The sequence below is a fragment of the Alligator mississippiensis genome, chromosome 1 (genome assembly GCF_030867095.1).
Source record: "Alligator mississippiensis isolate rAllMis1 chromosome 1, rAllMis1, whole genome shotgun sequence".
Taxonomy (NCBI): domain Eukaryota; kingdom Metazoa; phylum Chordata; order Crocodylia; family Alligatoridae; genus Alligator; species Alligator mississippiensis.
Window position 1 is genome coordinate 343,365,922 of NC_081824.1, and position 18,425 is coordinate 343,384,346.

Below are 18,425 nucleotides of genomic sequence, written 5' to 3' on the forward strand. Positions count from 1 at the left end.
ATTTCTGTTTTCCAGATATTTTCTAATCAAATATTTCGAGTTCAGGGCCAACAAATTTAAAATATTGAATGATGTTCTGTTCAAAATAAGCAGCAAGTGCACTGCCTTCTGAGAGCACAGAGAATGAAGGGGAGCTAGAGGGGAAAACAAAACAGGAAGCAGAGCCAGAAAGTGTTGTAAGGTGGACAGTGGGTGTGTCGACACGAGACACTACTTCACTACAGCGATGAGCTATAGCGACGTAGGATCAGTGGGCACGAACCATGATGCTAAGTAGCTCATTGCTACTGCACAGTAGGGTCAGAAACAACTAGTGCCACTGGGACTGCGCAGTAACGGTGGTTACTGTGCAGTCACTTAGTACTTTAGTACTAAAGTAAGCACTAAATGACTGCGCAGTAACAATTGTGCAGCTAGGTGCACGTGTAGACATACCCAGAGGGTCCTCACAGGCTCTCACGCAAGTCTCAGAGCTGGCTGCTAACACCTTTGTGGTGGGTGTGTTCTGAGATTTTCTACCTGCTCAGGTCCTCAATGGGAAACCCTAGACTGCTTTAGACTGAAATCCTCAAGCCATGTGAAATCAAGAGCAAGGTACAATCTTCAAATAGATTCTTACCGTGAATGCCATAAAATCTATTCTGAGCAGAGCTAACAGCACTGTAAAAAAACATTGGGAGATCAACAAAAAAAAGGAGAATGGGCTGGGTGTATCCGTTTCATGGCACAGCAAGTTGGTCTTCCCTCATTACGTTGTAAGGTGTGTATACTAGAAACCTGTGCCATTGTGAATATAGCATGTAAATGACCTGCTTCCACTTAAGCTCTGAAGTGACTAGGTTACACTTTAGAAAAGATGCAGTATTTCATTTTAGCTATCTTAAAACATGTCATAAAACAAGAAAATACCTTGAAATATTCAATAAGTGCTTTTGAATACTTTACAGCATGGTCTCTTTTGAGTCGGAACATTCTCCAGTACAGAAGGGCCAAGCAGCGGAAACTAGAGTAGAAAGAGAAAACTCAATGTAAAAGGCATCTGGAATAATTGAACTGAAAATCAATGGAAAGGTGAACTGTGATTCTGGTGCTGATTATTATGATCATGCTTGATTTTACACATATTTGTCCAGATCTTTCTAAGGGTTAGTAAGGTCCCTATGAGGTAGATCCTGAAAACTCTACAGATTATGTTAGTCTACACATTGCAAAACTTGTAGTAAATTCATTGCACAGAACTGTCTGCAGGATCAAACATTAAGCTTCACTCCTGCAATGAGTTCTGTGCAGTTGACTGAGGGGGTCTGCCAATGAGATTCCCACTGCAGGCTGAGACCAAAGGGTTTCAGTTTTTTGGAATAAGCGTAAAGGTGGCCTTTGTGGTTCTGTATCCTGGAGCTATAAGGCTATAAGGTCAGTCCATGGAGGAAATTAGAGTAACATTGGGTCTGTTTCATGTCAGATGTCCATGCTCCTGCTGGACTCTTTCAGCAGTTGGAGACTGTTAGGGAACAGTGGTGTCCTACATCTGCCCACATTTCCCTGTGTGCCTTCACTGGGAGCAACATGGGTGGTGCAGAAGTCTCTCAAGGGACTCCAGACTCCCTGATGATTCCTCTGCACAGGAGGTATCTTCAGGTGATAGAATAAGTAGCCTGAACAGAGGGCAGGATCTAACTTACTGTCTCTAATTTTTCTGTGATATGCCATGCAATTTTATAATGCTGTACACATGAAATCTGTAACACTAATTGACATTACTTAAACATAACAACAACACAATACCGGATCACAAGCACTCCAAGACTACCAAAATCTTTTGTTTTCTATTTTGGATTTCTATGTAGTCCACTTATGTTTATTTTTCCTTTAGAGGATATTTGGTTCAAAACTAAGAATTAGTCTTTGCTAGGATATTTTTGAACTGAAGTACAAGATCACTCAACTGTGGTTGTATCCACACAAGATGCTGGCTGCGCAGTTGTTACTGCGCAGTCATTTAGTACTTGCATACCCAAGTACTAAATGAGTGGGCAGTAACTGGAGGTGGTGTCCCCACACAGCTTCGTGGTGACGTCGACTGTGCAGTAGTTTGTTACTCCTGCGCAGGACCGCCATGTCATGGTTCGTGCCCCATGACGCTGCTGCGCAGTAGTAACGAACTACTGCTCAGGAGTAACGAGCTACTATGTAGTAACTGTCTTGGGTAGACGTGGCCTGTATGTAACAAATAAAAAACCTGCAGAACTTTATCCACTTGGTCACAGAAGCTAAGATGTTCAAGGATTACTAATGATTCTGGGTGCCCAGGGAGACAAATAGAAAGGGGCTTGAATTTTGCAAGTGCTGAGTTCTCACCCTCTGAAAATTTCACTCTTTTTAAATGTCTTGCAGAGCCAATTTGGGCAACCAAAAAAATAAAATCAAGGCCTTCAAAATTACCAAGTACTTTAAAAACTCAAGCAGAGTTATTATAACTCACTTTCACTCTGTGTTCCTTCTGAAATCAGCAACCTTCATAAGCTGAAATTTACCTCTTTTACAGCTAGAGGGAAGTCTTTCCCTAGGAGAGCAGAACGAAATGCAATAGTTCTGTGGCACTATGCCTAGTTTGCATTGGATGTAGTGGGAGGATACAATAGACTTAGAGTCATCATAATTCTCACTTTGTCACCTTCACAGGTACAGTACATATGCAAATGATGCCAGCTCATCTGCTATGTGGCAGACGGTGAGTTAGGGTTGCTATTCATTGCTGAAGGAATACTCATCTCCTTTCCCTCACTCTGACCTTTTCTGTTCAAGCAGATGCAGTGACTTTATAAATTTGGATTAAATTCCACACACTAAACACTATGTCAGTTCTGGAAACACTTTATAAAATAGATAGGGTCATTTTTTAACCATTTGTACCTGTTTTTACATTTAAACATTCTTGAAACAATTATTGTTAATCTACTAATGCACCTAGCTGCATGCCAGAGCAGTGACAAAGGAGAGAGAGATATTTTAAAACTTATTTAAAAAATTTATATAACGATACTTTGTTCTTTTTATATAGAATGATTAATTAAGAGTTTTTGCTTACGGATTCTAAAACCACATTTAGTTTGGATTTTAACAGATGGCTACTAGATGTTAAAAATACACCAGCTGATTGTAAAAAACCATTTACTGAGAATCAATAACCATGTAATTGGTACTTCATGCATTAGCTGTATAGCTGTTAGCATTTAAGTTTAATGTTAATAACATTATTATTTTATTAATGTTCAGCCTTATAAAGTCTAAATTAAATGCCCATATCTGGAAATTTAAAATCAGAGACTTAATCCAAATTGGTTAATTATCAACACAATAACCCCTCATTTAATATAAGTATAATTTATGATGACTGAACCTAACATATAAGACAAAAGAAATTACTGAGATACTGTTACAATTAAAGTAATTCAGTCATAAAATGAAAGACCAGCAGGCACTTAAAAATTAGTTACATTGTCACACAACTCACCTGTTATAGCCAATAAATATGAATAGCTTATTTACACAAACAGAATGCAGACCAGGCACAGTAATTTAAGTTGAAAAGAGATGACATTGGGAGCAGGAAGTATTCTCCTGATGTAAGTAGATGACATAAAAACCCCTATCGGGGGTTCTGCATTCGGTATCTGATTTTCAAGGACTGACTCACTGCATAAAAGAAGCCTTTTGAGGAAATATTGATCAACCAACCATAATGCTGCGAGCTGTTTGTCCTCCGGAGTGGCGTTAGGGCCTGAGTGGGTTTTTAGTCTCACAGCATACCTTTAAGAAAGAGGAAAAGCCAATGTGAGTTAACAGGAGCCCACTTTCTATTATTGAGTGTGCTCCTTATGGAGCTATGCTGATTCATACCATTTGGAGATCTGCCCTATTACATTTACTTTCTTAGTTATCACGAATTGATATGTTTCTGCTTTTCATCTTGTGCTTCGGAGCTATTCTATTAGCTCTGCTTTCTGGCTCTTTTCAAGCAGCAGTAACTCCTTTAGATGTCTTTCTGCTCCCTACCTCTCCCTATGGTGTCATCCTAAAATCTTTTCTCCTGCTGGGGAGAACCCCAACTGCAGGGAGTCCATTCAAAAAGGTTTCCACTGTACTTAAGGGCAAAAGACAGCATGCCACAGAACTAGTGCTCTAGTATTGTCCTCATATAGCATATTTTTGAGTTTGTCTACCCAGGTTTGCTCCTTCAAGCACAGCAGAAGGGAGAATGTGGCTCAGACTATTTTGGTCATACAACATTACATTCAAATTCTATAAATATTAAAAACCTACAGTAGTAGCACTGCTGTTGCAATAATGTGTGTGCTATCTAGTCACAAATCAGTTCCTGGAAATATCAACTTTCAGTTGAATACCTGAGCAGTGAATAACATCAGCACAGCATATAATACTTCTGGGCTTGCTTCCAGAAGAATACCTGTTTCCTGTAATTAGTTGATTGTATTTCATCTTTATCTTGGTTTTCAAACTCTTACTTTGACATCAGTACAAATATTTTTGTGTGAATATTTTCTTTCTCCAGACATTCATGACTAACCAGATCCATTTTTGGACTACAGCTAGCAAGCAGATAAATAATTCACTTAACAACTACACAACGCTCACTGTTTGCATACATGGACATCCAAGCAAAATTCAGTTCCAGAATTACAGCCATAAAGACACTGTGGCTAGGGAAAGAAGTTACACATAAACTGGGATAAGTGATCAGAAACTGGTTAAAATCTGTAACACAACACAAGTTCAGGACACATAAACCACTTTCAAAATGGCTACAACTGGTTTAAGATAAACCTGGATAAATGCAGCATCAGACTTAACTGATCTAGGTTAAATTTGTTTATTGAATTTCTGTCCTAGATCCCCTCCACATTCAAGTTAACTCACAGTCCCCCAGCATCCCAGGATGCTTTGCAACACCCCTGCAAACCACTCCCCAACAAGGAGGACAGCTAGTTTTGGCCCAAATTGTCTGTTCCAGCTGTGCAGGGAGATGTGCTCTAGCGCCCCCCTGGTTCTGGGCTGAGCCACTGCAGGCATGTGGCTGCATTTCCAGAATCAAAAGTGAATGTCTGTCACCTGCTTATTGGTTTAATCTATGCAGTTTAGACTAACCTGCAAAGACGGAATCTATCCAGCCTCAGGCTCTGCACATTAGATTAATCTAATGGGCAGTAAGGTGTCACCATCTACATGTGAACAGCAATTAGATACAGGTACTAGAAAATGGCACATGAAACTACTGTGCCGAAGTGCATGTGTAGATGATGACTGGGAGCAAATTGCTCCTGGTCGGCCTAGACGTGTCCTGATCTCCATGGGTCTGGGAAAGCTACAACAGATGCTGGGCAGCTGCCTCCCAGCCATGTGGAAATTGGGACCCATCCTGATCTCCATGGAGCAGGGAAAGATGTTCTAAGAAGACGGGTAGCTGCCTCCCATCCCTGCGCAGCTGGGACAGCTCTCCTGGCCATATGGAGATTGGGATGGATCCTGATCTGGGTGGGGCTGGGAAGCAGCTGCCCGCCGAGCTGGAACAGGTTCCCTTGTTCTCCTGGGGCTTGGGGCCAGCCCCAATCTCCCCATGGCTGGCAGGGAGCTGCCCCTCCAAGCTGGGACAGTTCATCCCACCACCCTACACAGATCAGGGATACCTCAAGAGCAGGTAGGGGCTGGCACCTGTGGGGGCCTGGAGCTCCCCCTGCCTGCAGCAGGGGTGCAGAGCAAAGAAGAAGCAGCCCTGGAGTGGGCTGTTCCTGTTGGGTGCAATTTGCTCCTGATGTGGGCGCACATGGAGCCCAATGTGTACCTGATGGGATGGAATGGCCAGGGCAGCAGCTTTGGATGCCACCTTTGAAGGAGGGATGCAAAAATAGCATCCATCACTGTGTGGAGCTGTCCTGCTGCACTTCTGTCAGTATGCAGGCAGAAGAGAGGTCATATTGGGACAGAAATACAGTGGAAGTATTTGTGACAAATCATCAGAGAAATCTGGGTGAAATTACCCATTTTAAAAGTTTTGCAGAAATTTAGCGCTGGTGAAGACTGCATGGCTGACTGCATGACTGAATGCTTTCTGTCCAAGCAACAGATTTCGCCCTGCTGTTAACAGTGCATATTTCTCCACTGATGAGCTTATATTTTGGAGAGATTTCTTCTCTGGGTGGGTATAGCTCAGACTCTATGATAATTCACTCTTTGCTTTCTCTGCTGATAGTGCCAGTAATGGTGCCAGTTAATGTCAGGCATAATGGAGAGAAAGGGGTTGTGACGAAAACACTTGTCCATTAACAGTACATTTTACCTAGGCTTAACAACAGGGATATAGTGGTAATGATTTTGGTTACAACCAGTGGGCATGTCCAGATGAGTGCGTACATGGATTTCCCCGGAGATAAATAGCAGCAGTACATAGTTGTGCCGCTGCTACTTGTCCCTGGAAATGCCCATGAATATGGCAAATTTCCCCCGGGGGGGAAGGAGAAGTGGTAGGGAAGGCTGGGACCAGCACCTGGGCTGCCCCCAGCAGGCTTACCTGGGGTCCTGGGGGCCTCCTGGGGCTTCAGTGGCAGCAATTTGGGCTGGAGTATGGCTCTGACCAGCTAGGCTCTGGTTTCAGGCAGTGCACACTACTTCCACATGTGCCACCCCACTTTTTTGCCATGGGTTTTTTGATACTGGGTTCTCCTCGTGTCAAAAAAACCCACTGCATTGCAAATTAACAGCATGGAAAATGTCTGCATGTGTTGTGTGTGCAGTTTGCAGCACTGCAGACAGATCGGCAATTCCAGAAACTGCAAGTGCATGCTTGTCTGGTCACACCCAGTGAGGCCTGGGTAAGAACTGATCACCAAACTGTCGAAACTCCATAATTACATTAACAATTGCTTGAATCACTGAGGCTGCTCTAAATGATGAACTGGCTTTGTGAATATTCTTATCTCTAATATCGGCCCATGTATAAAGGCATTCTCATGTATTAATTTGTCAGTGTGGAAGAAACCTACTTATATTGAATGGAGAAAATACCCAACCCCCACTCTTACCTGATAAGTTCAACTGTTTCTGAGTACATTGTATAAGGGGATTTAGATTCCATGGGGCCTTGTTCCATAGCATTTCCACATTCAATAAATGACAATGCTGCTTCAGCATAATTAAGTGCCTTTCCAAATTTCTCCACCTTATAGACAAAATAAGGACACAGAGAAATACTGAAGTCACCACACTATGGTTACAAATGTAGGGATCTTAGAACAAACTATGCATAGATAAGGTTAACTCAAACTGATATGAAATGGACTGTCAAAATCCAGAAGACTTACAAATATTGAAAAGAGGAAGGCACATTGTAAGAAAGAAAATCCTGAAAACACAGAAATTTATGAATAAAGTTGAACAAATAAGTATGGATAATATAGGAATAGAAGCTGCAGAAGAATCAGAGCCAAAACAGAAAAAGAAAAAAATATTACAATCCAGTAAGCATATAACTTGCCATGCTCATTTGAATATTTCTTTCAATGCAAAACAAAGCAAGGTAAGGATTAGCTTGTAACTAAGACAAATCAACAGCAAATATTGAAACCTTTTTGGGCTCTTGCTATAGGGTTAAAGGAAAATAAACAGGGGATGCATCTACACAAGATGCTTTACTGCTCATTAGGGTAATCTAATGCGCAGTAAAGTGTCACCATCTACACATGTGCAGCAATTACTGTGCAGTAGATTAGTCTAATGCACTATTTTCTAGTACCCGTAGATACAGGTAGAAAATTCAGGTGTATTAATTGCATATGTAGCTGCACCCAAGGAGCCTAAGATCTAGAAAAAGATAGAGATGGATCTTTGGGTGAGATTACACATTACAATTAGACCATATTAAAAGAATTCAAAACTTGAATGATCACCCATTAAGGCTTGTTAACAAGTGCTAAATGCCATCTAGGTGTCTTAAAATTGTGCCACCTAGGGTGAGGATTATCTTTAAATCGTGCTACATAGCTAGAGTTAAGTTAACTTCTGGGTGTTCACCTGGGATAAAACCACCATTTTGCAGTCCTCCAGTATCCCAGAAGGCACTGCTTCCAGCTATCATCCAAGACTCTATGGCCCTGGACTAACAGCTGGGCAAAAGGTTAATGGGGATGGGATGAATAGGGAGGGAGGGAGGGAACAGGGGTGAAGGGGGACTGAGGGGGGCATGGGAAAGGGGTGAAAGGGGGTTAGGATTGGGGGCAGGAGAGAGAGGGGGCAGGGGGAGCAGGTGGGTGGAGAGTTGCTGAGCTTCTGCCCCCTCTGCCCTCCAAATTTCCCCCCACTCTTCCCCTCCACCCCTCCATTCCACTTACTTCCTGTGTTCCCATCAGTCCCCCCACCCCCAGATTGCTGCCTGCTACTCTGATCTGGCTGAGAGTGGCAGAGGTACCAGTGGAAGGGTTCCTCCTCCCTGCCTCCTCCTGGGGTTCCTGCAGACCATGCTGAACCTGTGCACCCAGATCCAACCCCGCTGGGCCCTGCAACTGAAGGGGAGGCAGGGGGAGGGGGAAGGGGGAGGCAAAGAGCTGCCAGGCAGCTGTGGGGCCTGGTGGGGGCCGCATCTGGATGCATGAAGGCGGAGTGGGCTGCAGAGAGCTTAGAAGCAGGCACGGAGGGAAACCCTCTTTCCTTGCCACCACTGCTGTCTGGCTGACTGGGGTGGCAAGGTAGTAATCCATGGATGGATGGGTTGATTAGGAGGTGTGTGTGTATTGTGGGGGGGAGGGGGGTTGATCTGGGGGCTGATGGAGGGCAATGGGACTATTTAGAGGGGTGGAGGAGGCAATTCAAGTGGTGCATGGGGCCTTTTTCCCCCCTCCTTCCTGGCCTATACTGTGGTTTGAATGCTGCTGAGTGGAGCAGGCATGGAGCAGATTTGCAGCCCCTAGCCACACACCTTTGTTCACTGCCCTCTAGCAGCAGGTCTGAGCAGTGCACATTAGAAAGGGTTTTAGCCCTGTGTGTGTGACTGATTACTAGCACTAGCTAACCTTAACACAGACTAATATCCCTTAGAATTAGCACCTGCTAACTCTAATATGTAATCCCACTCTTTTTTCCAATCCAACCTGGACTAACACTAAAATACTGACATTTTAAAAATCACAGTTCATTTTGGTTCCTTTTCTCATTCAGCTTTTGTATATTATCGTGTTTCTGTCAAGGAGCAGAAAGAATTGTATGAAAAGCCTGTCCTTGTGTGAAATTTTCTGCCTAATTTCTAGATTAAAGAATACTAGATATGCTGGGATTAGCTTTCAGAAGAACTTCCAAACTTCGGATGCCTCCTTACTCAGCCTTCCTAACTCTATGAAGTAGTCTAGAACCTAAATATAAACACTGATACTATGTAAAAAGAACTCAGTGGATGCATCTACATGTGCTATTAGTGCAAAGAAATAAGCTCTGGCTCAATTCAAGCTGGAGTCAGCTGCTCCTGGGTGCAGCATTTACACATGCACCTGGAACTACAGCACTTTGTGCCAGGATGGAGCAGTCCGGGGCTGGCAGGGGGCCCAGGGGGTCTGCCCCAGGCTCCGAGTGGTGGCATCAGGTGGCAGAGGGGCTGGCTGGGACACAAGAGTGCTACAGTACAGGGCTAGCCAGCAGACAGACCCTGCACTTTAGCACCCTTGTGGCCCATCTACATGTGCATTTTGGCAGAGTAAATTACTCCACCATAGGATAGTACTGTCTTTGTAAAGGACAGTACTATCCTACAGCAGAGTTAATTAATTTACTGCACCCTAATACTGGTGCACGTGTAGAGTGTGATGCTTTACTGTGGAGCTAACTAGTCAACTCTGCAGTAAAGCACACGTGTAGATGCACCCAGTGAGTATCACTCTAAAACCCTTAGATAGATAATATGCATTTATTTTTAAGATTTTTAAAAGAATAATGAGTATTGGATAGGATACAAGCAAATCGGGTATAGAAACGTTACATGATATCAAATAGTAATCAGCGAGGTGTCTAGTATAAGAAAAATACACAGAATTAAAAAGATCTACAAAAGAAGATGAGCATCACAGAAATAAAAGGTGCTTCTACAGTATAGAATAGAGTATAGAATTCAGTATAGAAGCAGGAGGATTAGAGGCAAAGAAGAAAAAAAGAGAGAGAGAGAGAGAGAGACATCAGAAAAATATAACAACTCAGTAATGGTTGCTTCTCATTCATGTTTCAGTGTTAATCCAACAAAGATAATGATTACTTCGGAGCTAAGAAAAATAAAAGCCATGGTAAAAACATACTAAATTAGGATATAGACATTTAATTTAGGAAACATCTCTGAAAATCTGAGCCTTTGAATCCTGAATACTTCCGAATTCTTGCCAGAGGGAAGTAATCACAGAATCTATGGGGAGTATAATTCTCTAAGGGAGTATAATTCCCTAAATCAGAACAATGTGTCATCCCCAGGCTGCTCTCAAACTAGCATGAAATCAGCTCCAAGCTCAGAAGTAGCTTTAACAGTTTTATACCTAAAACAGTGATCTCATCTGAAATCCTCCTCACTGACTTTTTCTCTTAGCCACTCTTCAACCTCCTGCCCTCACTACTCACTGGCGAAGGTTACTTTTGACTTTAGCTACTAAAAGGTTCACCTCTGTTCTATTTCCCCTCTCTACTACTTTTCCCCTCTTTGCTACCTTCAGCACAGTTAATCCCTTCCTTTTTGGCTTTCTCTCTTTTGTTGACTTGCTTGATTGTGCTCTCCAGGTTTTTTCCCCTTTTATTGATTTCTCCTTCAACACTTCCTTCAGTGGCTCTTCAACCTCCCATTTCCTATCCTCTGTTTTTATTGTTAGGGGTTTCTGTCTTCAATCCTTTGTTATTTTTACGTCTTTATGCTCCCACAACTTCAACTACTTACTGCCTCAATGTGTATGAATCTTCAATATATATGACTCCCTCTGCCCTGACCCCTTTTCTCTTTAAACAGAACCCAGGCAATATAGAGAGGCATAAAACTCATGAGGGTCCTGGAATTACCTGGTAGATTTTTTTTCCACAAAATGAAAGGTGAAGTAGTATTCTTTCCTAAGGGATAAGGATTTAAATGATAACTCTGGAATGGGGCACTGACTTCAACCTATTTTAGGTACAATGGCTCTCAATAATGTAATACCTGAACACTTTGTAATTTTAAAAATAGATTTATCTTACTAGCATCTCTGTGAGGGTTGGATATCCTATTACTCTTACTTCATACATGAAGAACTGAAGTAGTGGAAGAGACCAGGGTCCAAATCCTACTATACTTTCATGGGCCTAAGTCTGTGGTGGAATATGATTGCCAAGGTATGTGCCTACCCAAAGAAAGTGGAATCCTCTTATCTTAGCCCAATAGCCTAGTGATCACATTGCCCAGAGAGGGGGAGATGTGTATTCTAGGCTCCCAGATGGGGTATCTTCTCCTCCCCACCATGTCACAGGCCAGGCATGGCACAGAGCACTCTCTAGTCCTCCTCATGGAATTTGGCCGGCCAACTAGGGCAGCCAAGGGGGGAAGCAATGTGGATCTGAGAGGAGGAAAGCAAGCCAGAAGGAGCTCCTATACACTGTGAGCCTGTTCTGACGCGATATAATTCCAGAGGCTGCTGGAGCGAGGAAATTAACGTGCTCTAGCAGCCTCCACCATCACGTGCATCAGCATTCCCATGCTGAAAAATGGTGGCGGGGCGCTTTAAAGCTTTATCGACAAGCTTTAGTCCAAAGCGCCCCACCGCCATTTTTCAGTGTTGGGACACTGATACATGTGAAGCTCTGAGTGCTTTTAATTAGTGTGGCCCTCGGAGCTGCACTAATTAAAGTACCCCCCGCCGGAGCACATGTATAAATGCCCTCGGGGTAGCTGAGAGGGGGAGGAGTCCTGGGTGCTGACTGGGGGGTGCTGAAATGGAGGTAGGCAGGTGCTGGAATGATGGCAGGAGACTGGAGGCTGCAGTTGTGCAGAGCTAAAGCAGGTGTGTGGCAGGGGTAGTTGCTGCAGGGGAGGTGACCAGCCTATTTTACTGCGCATTAAAGTGCCATGTAAAAAACTGCGATTATACTAATGTGCAGTAAAACAGGCTACTGTGCATTAAGCGTCTCTTAAAAACCATGCACATTCATTACTGTGTCTTAAGGCAGCCTAATGTGCATTTCTTTAATATTTCACCTTGGAGGTACTAAATTTAATGTGCATTAGAAAAAGTGCCTTAATGCACGTGTAGATGCACCCAGTTTACTTGAGTGCACTGAGTTACAAAAACCAGTGATTTCAAGCCACTTTTCTGCTCCTTTGAACCTGAGACAGTACAGGGCAAAATGCCTCTGGTGGTCTAAGTTAGGGCATGTATACATGGCACAAAGCAATGCTGTGTAAAGCTACCCAAGCTAGCTAGCTCAACAACACAGCTGTGTTAGCGCAATGCTCTGCCTAGGCTCAGATGCTGAGCTGTTCATCTAGTACTGTGCTGCGTTTACGTCCCCCTCAGTCAGTCAAACACCAGAACTATCTGGCCACTTTCCTGATGCCAGCAAAATTGGGGAAAAAAAAACAAAACAGTTTGAATGGGAAATTGCAGAAAAAAAAGCATCCATAGACTGGATTATGTTAAACATGGCTTAGACAGGGACTACGGATTCTTATCCCATTACCTGGATTAGTTTTTGTGATCCCTTTGTTCCTATGGGTTCGTTTTTGTTTGTCCCCGCACTTCCTCTCTCTCTTCCTTCCCACTTTTCATGTATTTGTATCACTAACTACACTTTATACACTACTCTGTTCTTGCCCTTTCACAGCTTCTGATGAAGTGAGTTTGAATTCACAAAGTCCTATGCTCTCTATATATCTTATTTAGTCAGTCTATAACAGGGGTGGGCAAAATACAGCCTGTGGGTCAGATCTGTGGCAAGGCATTTTGTCCAGCCTGTGGCAGCCTGTCCAGCCCTTAGCCCCATCCAGCCCAGGTGTGGGTGGCAGCCTATGCTATGGCTTGTAAAACTGGTCCCACTGCCCCTTGGCACCCACCAGGGCCTGGGTGGCACAGCAGCCAGAGTCCATTTCCTGGCAGCACCTACAGCAGTGGCTCCTTCTGGCTGCTGCTGCTGGATCCTGCCCTGCTGCCCAGGCACTCTGGCCTGTCCATCCTGCACCTACTATCAGGGGTGCCAGATGGAGCAGGTAGAAGGGTTCTCTATGTTGACTGGGCAGGAGCAGCATGGACAGGATGTGTGCTGCTGGATGTTGCCATGGGCGGGCGAGGAGCAGTTTCTCGGAGCAGAACAGGTGGGTGCAGGTGGCAGCGTGGCTGGAGATTGGGATCAATGACAGTGCAGGGCCGAGGCCTGGGGCAGAGCTGCCACCCCCCGACCCCATGTCCCTGAGATGGGTGCTGGTTCTGTGGGCAGGGTCATGTGGGGAGCAGATTGAAGGAGCATGGGAGCCACTTAGGGAGTTTTGGTGAACTGTTGTGATGGGGCTGCTGACTTGGCAGAGCAGGGAGTGATGACCTGGCCTGCAACAGCTCACTCAAACTCCCTAAGTGGCCCTCCCACCAAAATACACCCTTGGTCTATAAGATGCAAATTTACCCTGCCTTCATACTCCTGACCCCAGGTCTGCTGTTCACAAAACAAATCCTGCTTGCTGACTCCTACCAAGACATACCAGGGACATTAAGAGCCAACACATACCAGGGACATTAAGAGAGTAGGTAGCTAGAGGACTAGGGGGTGCTCTGGGCCCGGGGTGGCCAAACTGCAGCTCGCTGGCACGGTACTTGTGGCTTTTGCCCCGCTTTTTGAAGCTCCATTCACTTCTCCCGTGATTGCCGGCTCAGGTGCTGGGGCAGCAGCCATGCTGTTTACCTGAGCAGGGAAAGCTGGAGTGGCTCGACGCTGTGGTGGTGGTGGTGGGGTAACTCAACACCCCTCCCCCCCCCAACTCTCTCACCGGGTGCTCAGCACCCCTCCCTCCCTGCCTGCTCTCCGGCTCTTGAACTTCAGTGGAGGATTGGATGTGGCTCCCAGGGTGAGAAACTCTGGCCACCCCTGCTCTGGGCAATGCCTAGCCTGTGACCTGGTATTTAGAGCACTTTGCTGCGGAGCAGGAAAGGCAGATGCTACCCCGGCCCCCACACTGGGGTGTGGGGGCAAGTGACCCTAGGCTAGAGGGCTAAAAGGAACAGCCCCAAACAGCCCCAAGCACTCCCAAATGCTGCTGTCTCAAGACACATAGCTGGAGCAAGGCCTGTGAAATGGACTCAGAGCCACTCCAAGCTGTCTCCTCTATCACTCTCTGGTAGCCCTGAGTGGGAGTGACTAGGTAAGGATTACCATATATTCACCCAAACAGCATGTCCCCCTATATAATATACAGCATGCCCTCACATATAATTCAAACCTTGTTTTTGAAAAGCAGCCTGAAGATCAAATATCTTCCTTTGTAGTAGCTAAGCCTGCTGCTAGATGGGGTCTGTGGACTGACATGGTGTGCTGTATTTGGGGACATGCACCAGGTTCAGGGCCACATGCTGAGTGGGACCCAGTGTGCTGGGTCCAGGGCTGCATGGCATGTCATGTCTCAGACAATCCTGCATGCCAGCCAGATCTTATGCATGAAACCATGTCATCTGACCAGCAGGCTCCCCACAGCTATGCAAATTTGGTGGTGGGGGAATGGTCGCAGTGTGGTTCCCAGAGCCATAGCAATTAACAATGCCACTGCTTTCCCGCCACCAAATTTCCAGATGCGTGGGTGCCAGGGGCACTAACAGGCAGCCCAGCCAGGATTAATTGCCCAGTTGGCTAAGCCCGCCAGTCTCCAACTGGTGACCCCACCCCCTGGGCTGATGAACCAGCTGGCCACTGTTAGGGCCTCCTGCTTGGCTGCTGGGGAGAGTAACCTCCCCATTTACCATATTTATCCAAATGCAAGACAACTTCAAAGTTAAGGTTACTTCTCAGTAGTTAGATTCTGTATGTGGAAACTTCATAAATTTGTTACAATATTTCATGTACAAAATCTAATTATTGGAGGGTCATCTTAAATTTACCCTCCCCCACCATTTCTACAACAAGGGAAAGCAGCAGCAAGGGGACAGGCAGTGGGAGAGACAGGTAGTTGGGGGGCAAGCAGACCCCTTGCCTCCCCCCACCACTTGTCCTCCATGTAGTCTGTACCCATGGTATCTGCACTCTGTCACCTTCCTCTGCTGCCTGCCCCTGCATCCTCTATGCTGATGCCCCCCAGCACCTGCCCCCCCACGGTCCCTATGCCCCTGTTGCTTGCATCCCCTGTCTGCCCTCTGCAGTCTCTGCCTCTCAGTGACTCCCTGCAGCCTCTTTCCCACTGCAGCTTCTGCCTCCCTGCCTACCCACTGTTGCCCTCCACAGTCTCTTCCACCCACCAGCCTCTCTGCCCCTTCCCTACCCAGCTACTTCCATGGAGCACATGGATGCTCTCCCATTCTCTCCCAGGACACACAACACATGGAAGCTTTAACCCTGCCAAGCCATGCAGCAGTAGTAGTGGCAACTCTGGCCCTGAGATACTGCTCCAGGCCGGGCAGGGGCCAGAGTGTCATAGTTTCATAGCTGCCACTACTACTGCTGCATGGCTTGGCAGGGTTAAAGCTTCCATGTGCTGTGTGCCCTGGGAGAGAATGAAGCTGAAGCCATGCCAGACAGTAAGCGGTTGTGGGGGAGGGACAGGGAGGAGGACAGAGGCTAAGGCAGGCAGGCAGGTAGGCAGGGAGGGGGCAAGCAGCTGCTGCAACTCTGACTCTGGCCCGAAGCCCAGGTCTGGGCTCTGATCTGGGTCCGGGGCCAGTTGGAACTGCAGCAGCAGCCTGCCCCTTCCTCTGCCTTGTACCTGAATCCAAGATGAGGGACTTTCCCCTATGCTGAATGGAGGGAAAAAACTTGCCTTGGATTTGAGTAATGACATTAATTCCATGTGCAGCAGCTGGTTGTAGGCCAGCCAACAGCACTTGCTGAGGTTCTACTGTGGTAAGATTCCCTGGAGCCTACACTCTTGGTTTTCTGACATCTGACCATGTTTGGCCCTGTTTCTGGACTCTGGTTATTTGGATATTCCCCTTGGTTTAGGTAACTCTTATTTGGCCTGTAACTTGGACTCTGTCCTTAGAATTCCTCCTTGGTTTGGTAATGTGGTCTCTAACTTAAAACCCTGGCTCAGCCTATAACTTGGACTATTGTCCTAGGTGAAGATCTGCAGCAGCGCTATGAGCTTTGTCCCATGGACTTCTATTCTTTGTATAACTCTGTTCTGTCTCTGAGGAACCTCAATGAGAAGTGGGGAGGAATGCCTCCTTTGTCTTCCAAATAGTCTCCATTTCCCCTTTGTCAGCAGAATCCTCTGCTGGTTTTTTAGAGCAGCTGAAGTCTGGGTCAAAAATGTGTTTAATGCCCTGGTATATTGTGTGAAAGTGGCTACCTTGGACTTATGCAAAGGTCTGATAAGGTAAATGACTACTTGTGTGTTACTATTTAGTTTGGAAAGTACATGTAAAAGAAACGGTCATATCTGGCACTGGAGTGAGGGGCTTTATCCAAAGCCCTTTGGGATTAGTGGGTCGTTCCTATGGCCTTTGTGAGCTTGGCAGTGGCCACCTAGCAGAGTTCTGTGGTTTGAGGCTAGAGCTTAGCCAGTTAATTGTAGAGACAGCAACCCCCCGCCCCAACATTTTGGAAATCTCACTGAGTCCCTATTGCTCTAGATACTAATTAAAGCAAAGGAATAAATGGAAATTTTCATTTATCCAAGCCTTTATCTCAGTAAGCCATTATTTGTTAAGTTATAGTTTATTGGGCTATGAACACTTGATTATATAAACATTTCTTAATTTAACAAGCCCAGCCATCCCTATAATAGCTTTTATAATTACCCCAGCTATACTGCATTAATGAAGAGGTTGCATTACAAATATAATTTGGAACAATGTATCTAGAAGGAAAATGTTCTCACCATTGCATCTGCTTTATGTTTCTTCCGTTTAGCTTCTTGCATAAAGTAATCTGCATTGCGTGGCCTACAAGGGGAGAATAAGAATATGCATTATTATAATTTGTGAAGTGTTAAGTATTTCCAAGTTATTTGTCCCTTATTTCAAATCTGATTTGCAAACATTTTTGTGAAGAAAATGTACTTAACATGAAACTGTGCATTTTGCTCTTCCAAATTACTGCGTGTGAAGACAATAGCATTTATAACTGGTCTTTTTCTTTACAAGTTAGTGATCAAAGCAAAACAATATGCTAATAAAATTTGTTTTTATGGATTATATAGACTTCTTCCCAAATTAGTAGAGGGCTGAGCTGCAAAGCAGGAATAAACATTAAACGGGACAGGCAATCCCATCTCTTGATCTTTTTTCTATACTCACCCCCTCCTTTACTCTTTTCCTTACCCGCTTACCATCCTCTAGCTCAGGACTGTCTACTTTGGTATGGCCAGGGGCTGCAAGTGGTGCCAGTGTGTGGCCCCTGGGCTGCACACTTCATGGACCACATGGTATAGGAACAGCCCATATCTAGCATCCCCCCTACAACTTTGGGCCCCCTGAGCTCTTCTTCACCACCCAGCAATGGGAGAGGCTGCCACCAGAGCCCACAGGCCACCAGTTGGACAGCCCTGACTTAGCTCTCTCATCTCACAACATATGCTTTAGTTTTCTAGCATTTTAAACAATTTACCCTTTACCTTAGTTACCTGCCCCATCTCCCTTTTTCCTTCCAGCTCTAAATGTATTGAGCACACAATTGCAACTGCAGCTTAGGACTTGTTTCTTGCAATTTCACCCTAGACTTCCTTCAATATCACTTCTGTCCCCTGCCTTCTGAATCTGCTTTTTGCCAAATTCTCTGGTGACTCCTTCTTAGCCAAATCTCCAAACCAGCTATCTGATTCCCGTTAGCCTTCTTTCACATGGTTAACCAGGCACTTATTAAAATCTTGTTCTTCCTCAGTTTTCATGACTCCGCTCTCTCCTGGGCCTCCCACTTGCTTGCTAATTGGTCTGTTGGTGTGTCCTTTAGTAGATATTCCTTCATACCCCCTCAGTATCTCAGAAGGCATCACAAGCCTTGTCCTTGGATCCATTCTCTTCCCCATTTACACCTTATCTAGGTATAATCTCACTTAAAAACACTCTTTCAGTTACTGTTTCCTGATGACTCACAGATATTTCGTTACAGATCGGTCTCCTTCTAGTCAAACTAAATTTCAGTTAATCTGTCTGACCTCTTTTCAGAGATGATAAATCATGAGATTAACCTAAGCATGGCTAAAATAGATCTTCCTCCATAAACCCTTCCTGTTA

The 18,425-nt window shown here is 45.0% G+C and overlaps 1 protein-coding gene across 4 annotated transcripts in view; it reads right to left on the reverse strand.

Moving 5' to 3' along the window:
- Positions 1 to 18,425, reverse strand: part of LOC102563459 (ALF transcription elongation factor 3) — a 252,046-nt gene that overhangs the window by 17,310 nt on the left and 216,311 nt on the right. For all 4 annotated transcript variants that reach the window (XM_059720988.1, XM_059720987.1, XM_059720990.1 and 1 more), the window contains 4 exons: positions 17,072 to 17,135; positions 7,098 to 7,234; positions 3,739 to 3,810; positions 910 to 1,003 (listed from right to left, as the gene is read on the reverse strand). In XM_059720988.1, coding sequence (XP_059576971.1) covers positions 910 to 1,003; positions 3,739 to 3,810; positions 7,098 to 7,234; positions 17,072 to 17,135 — 367 coding nt within the window. The remainder of the gene's footprint in view (positions 1 to 909; positions 1,004 to 3,738; positions 3,811 to 7,097; positions 7,235 to 17,071; positions 17,136 to 18,425) is intronic.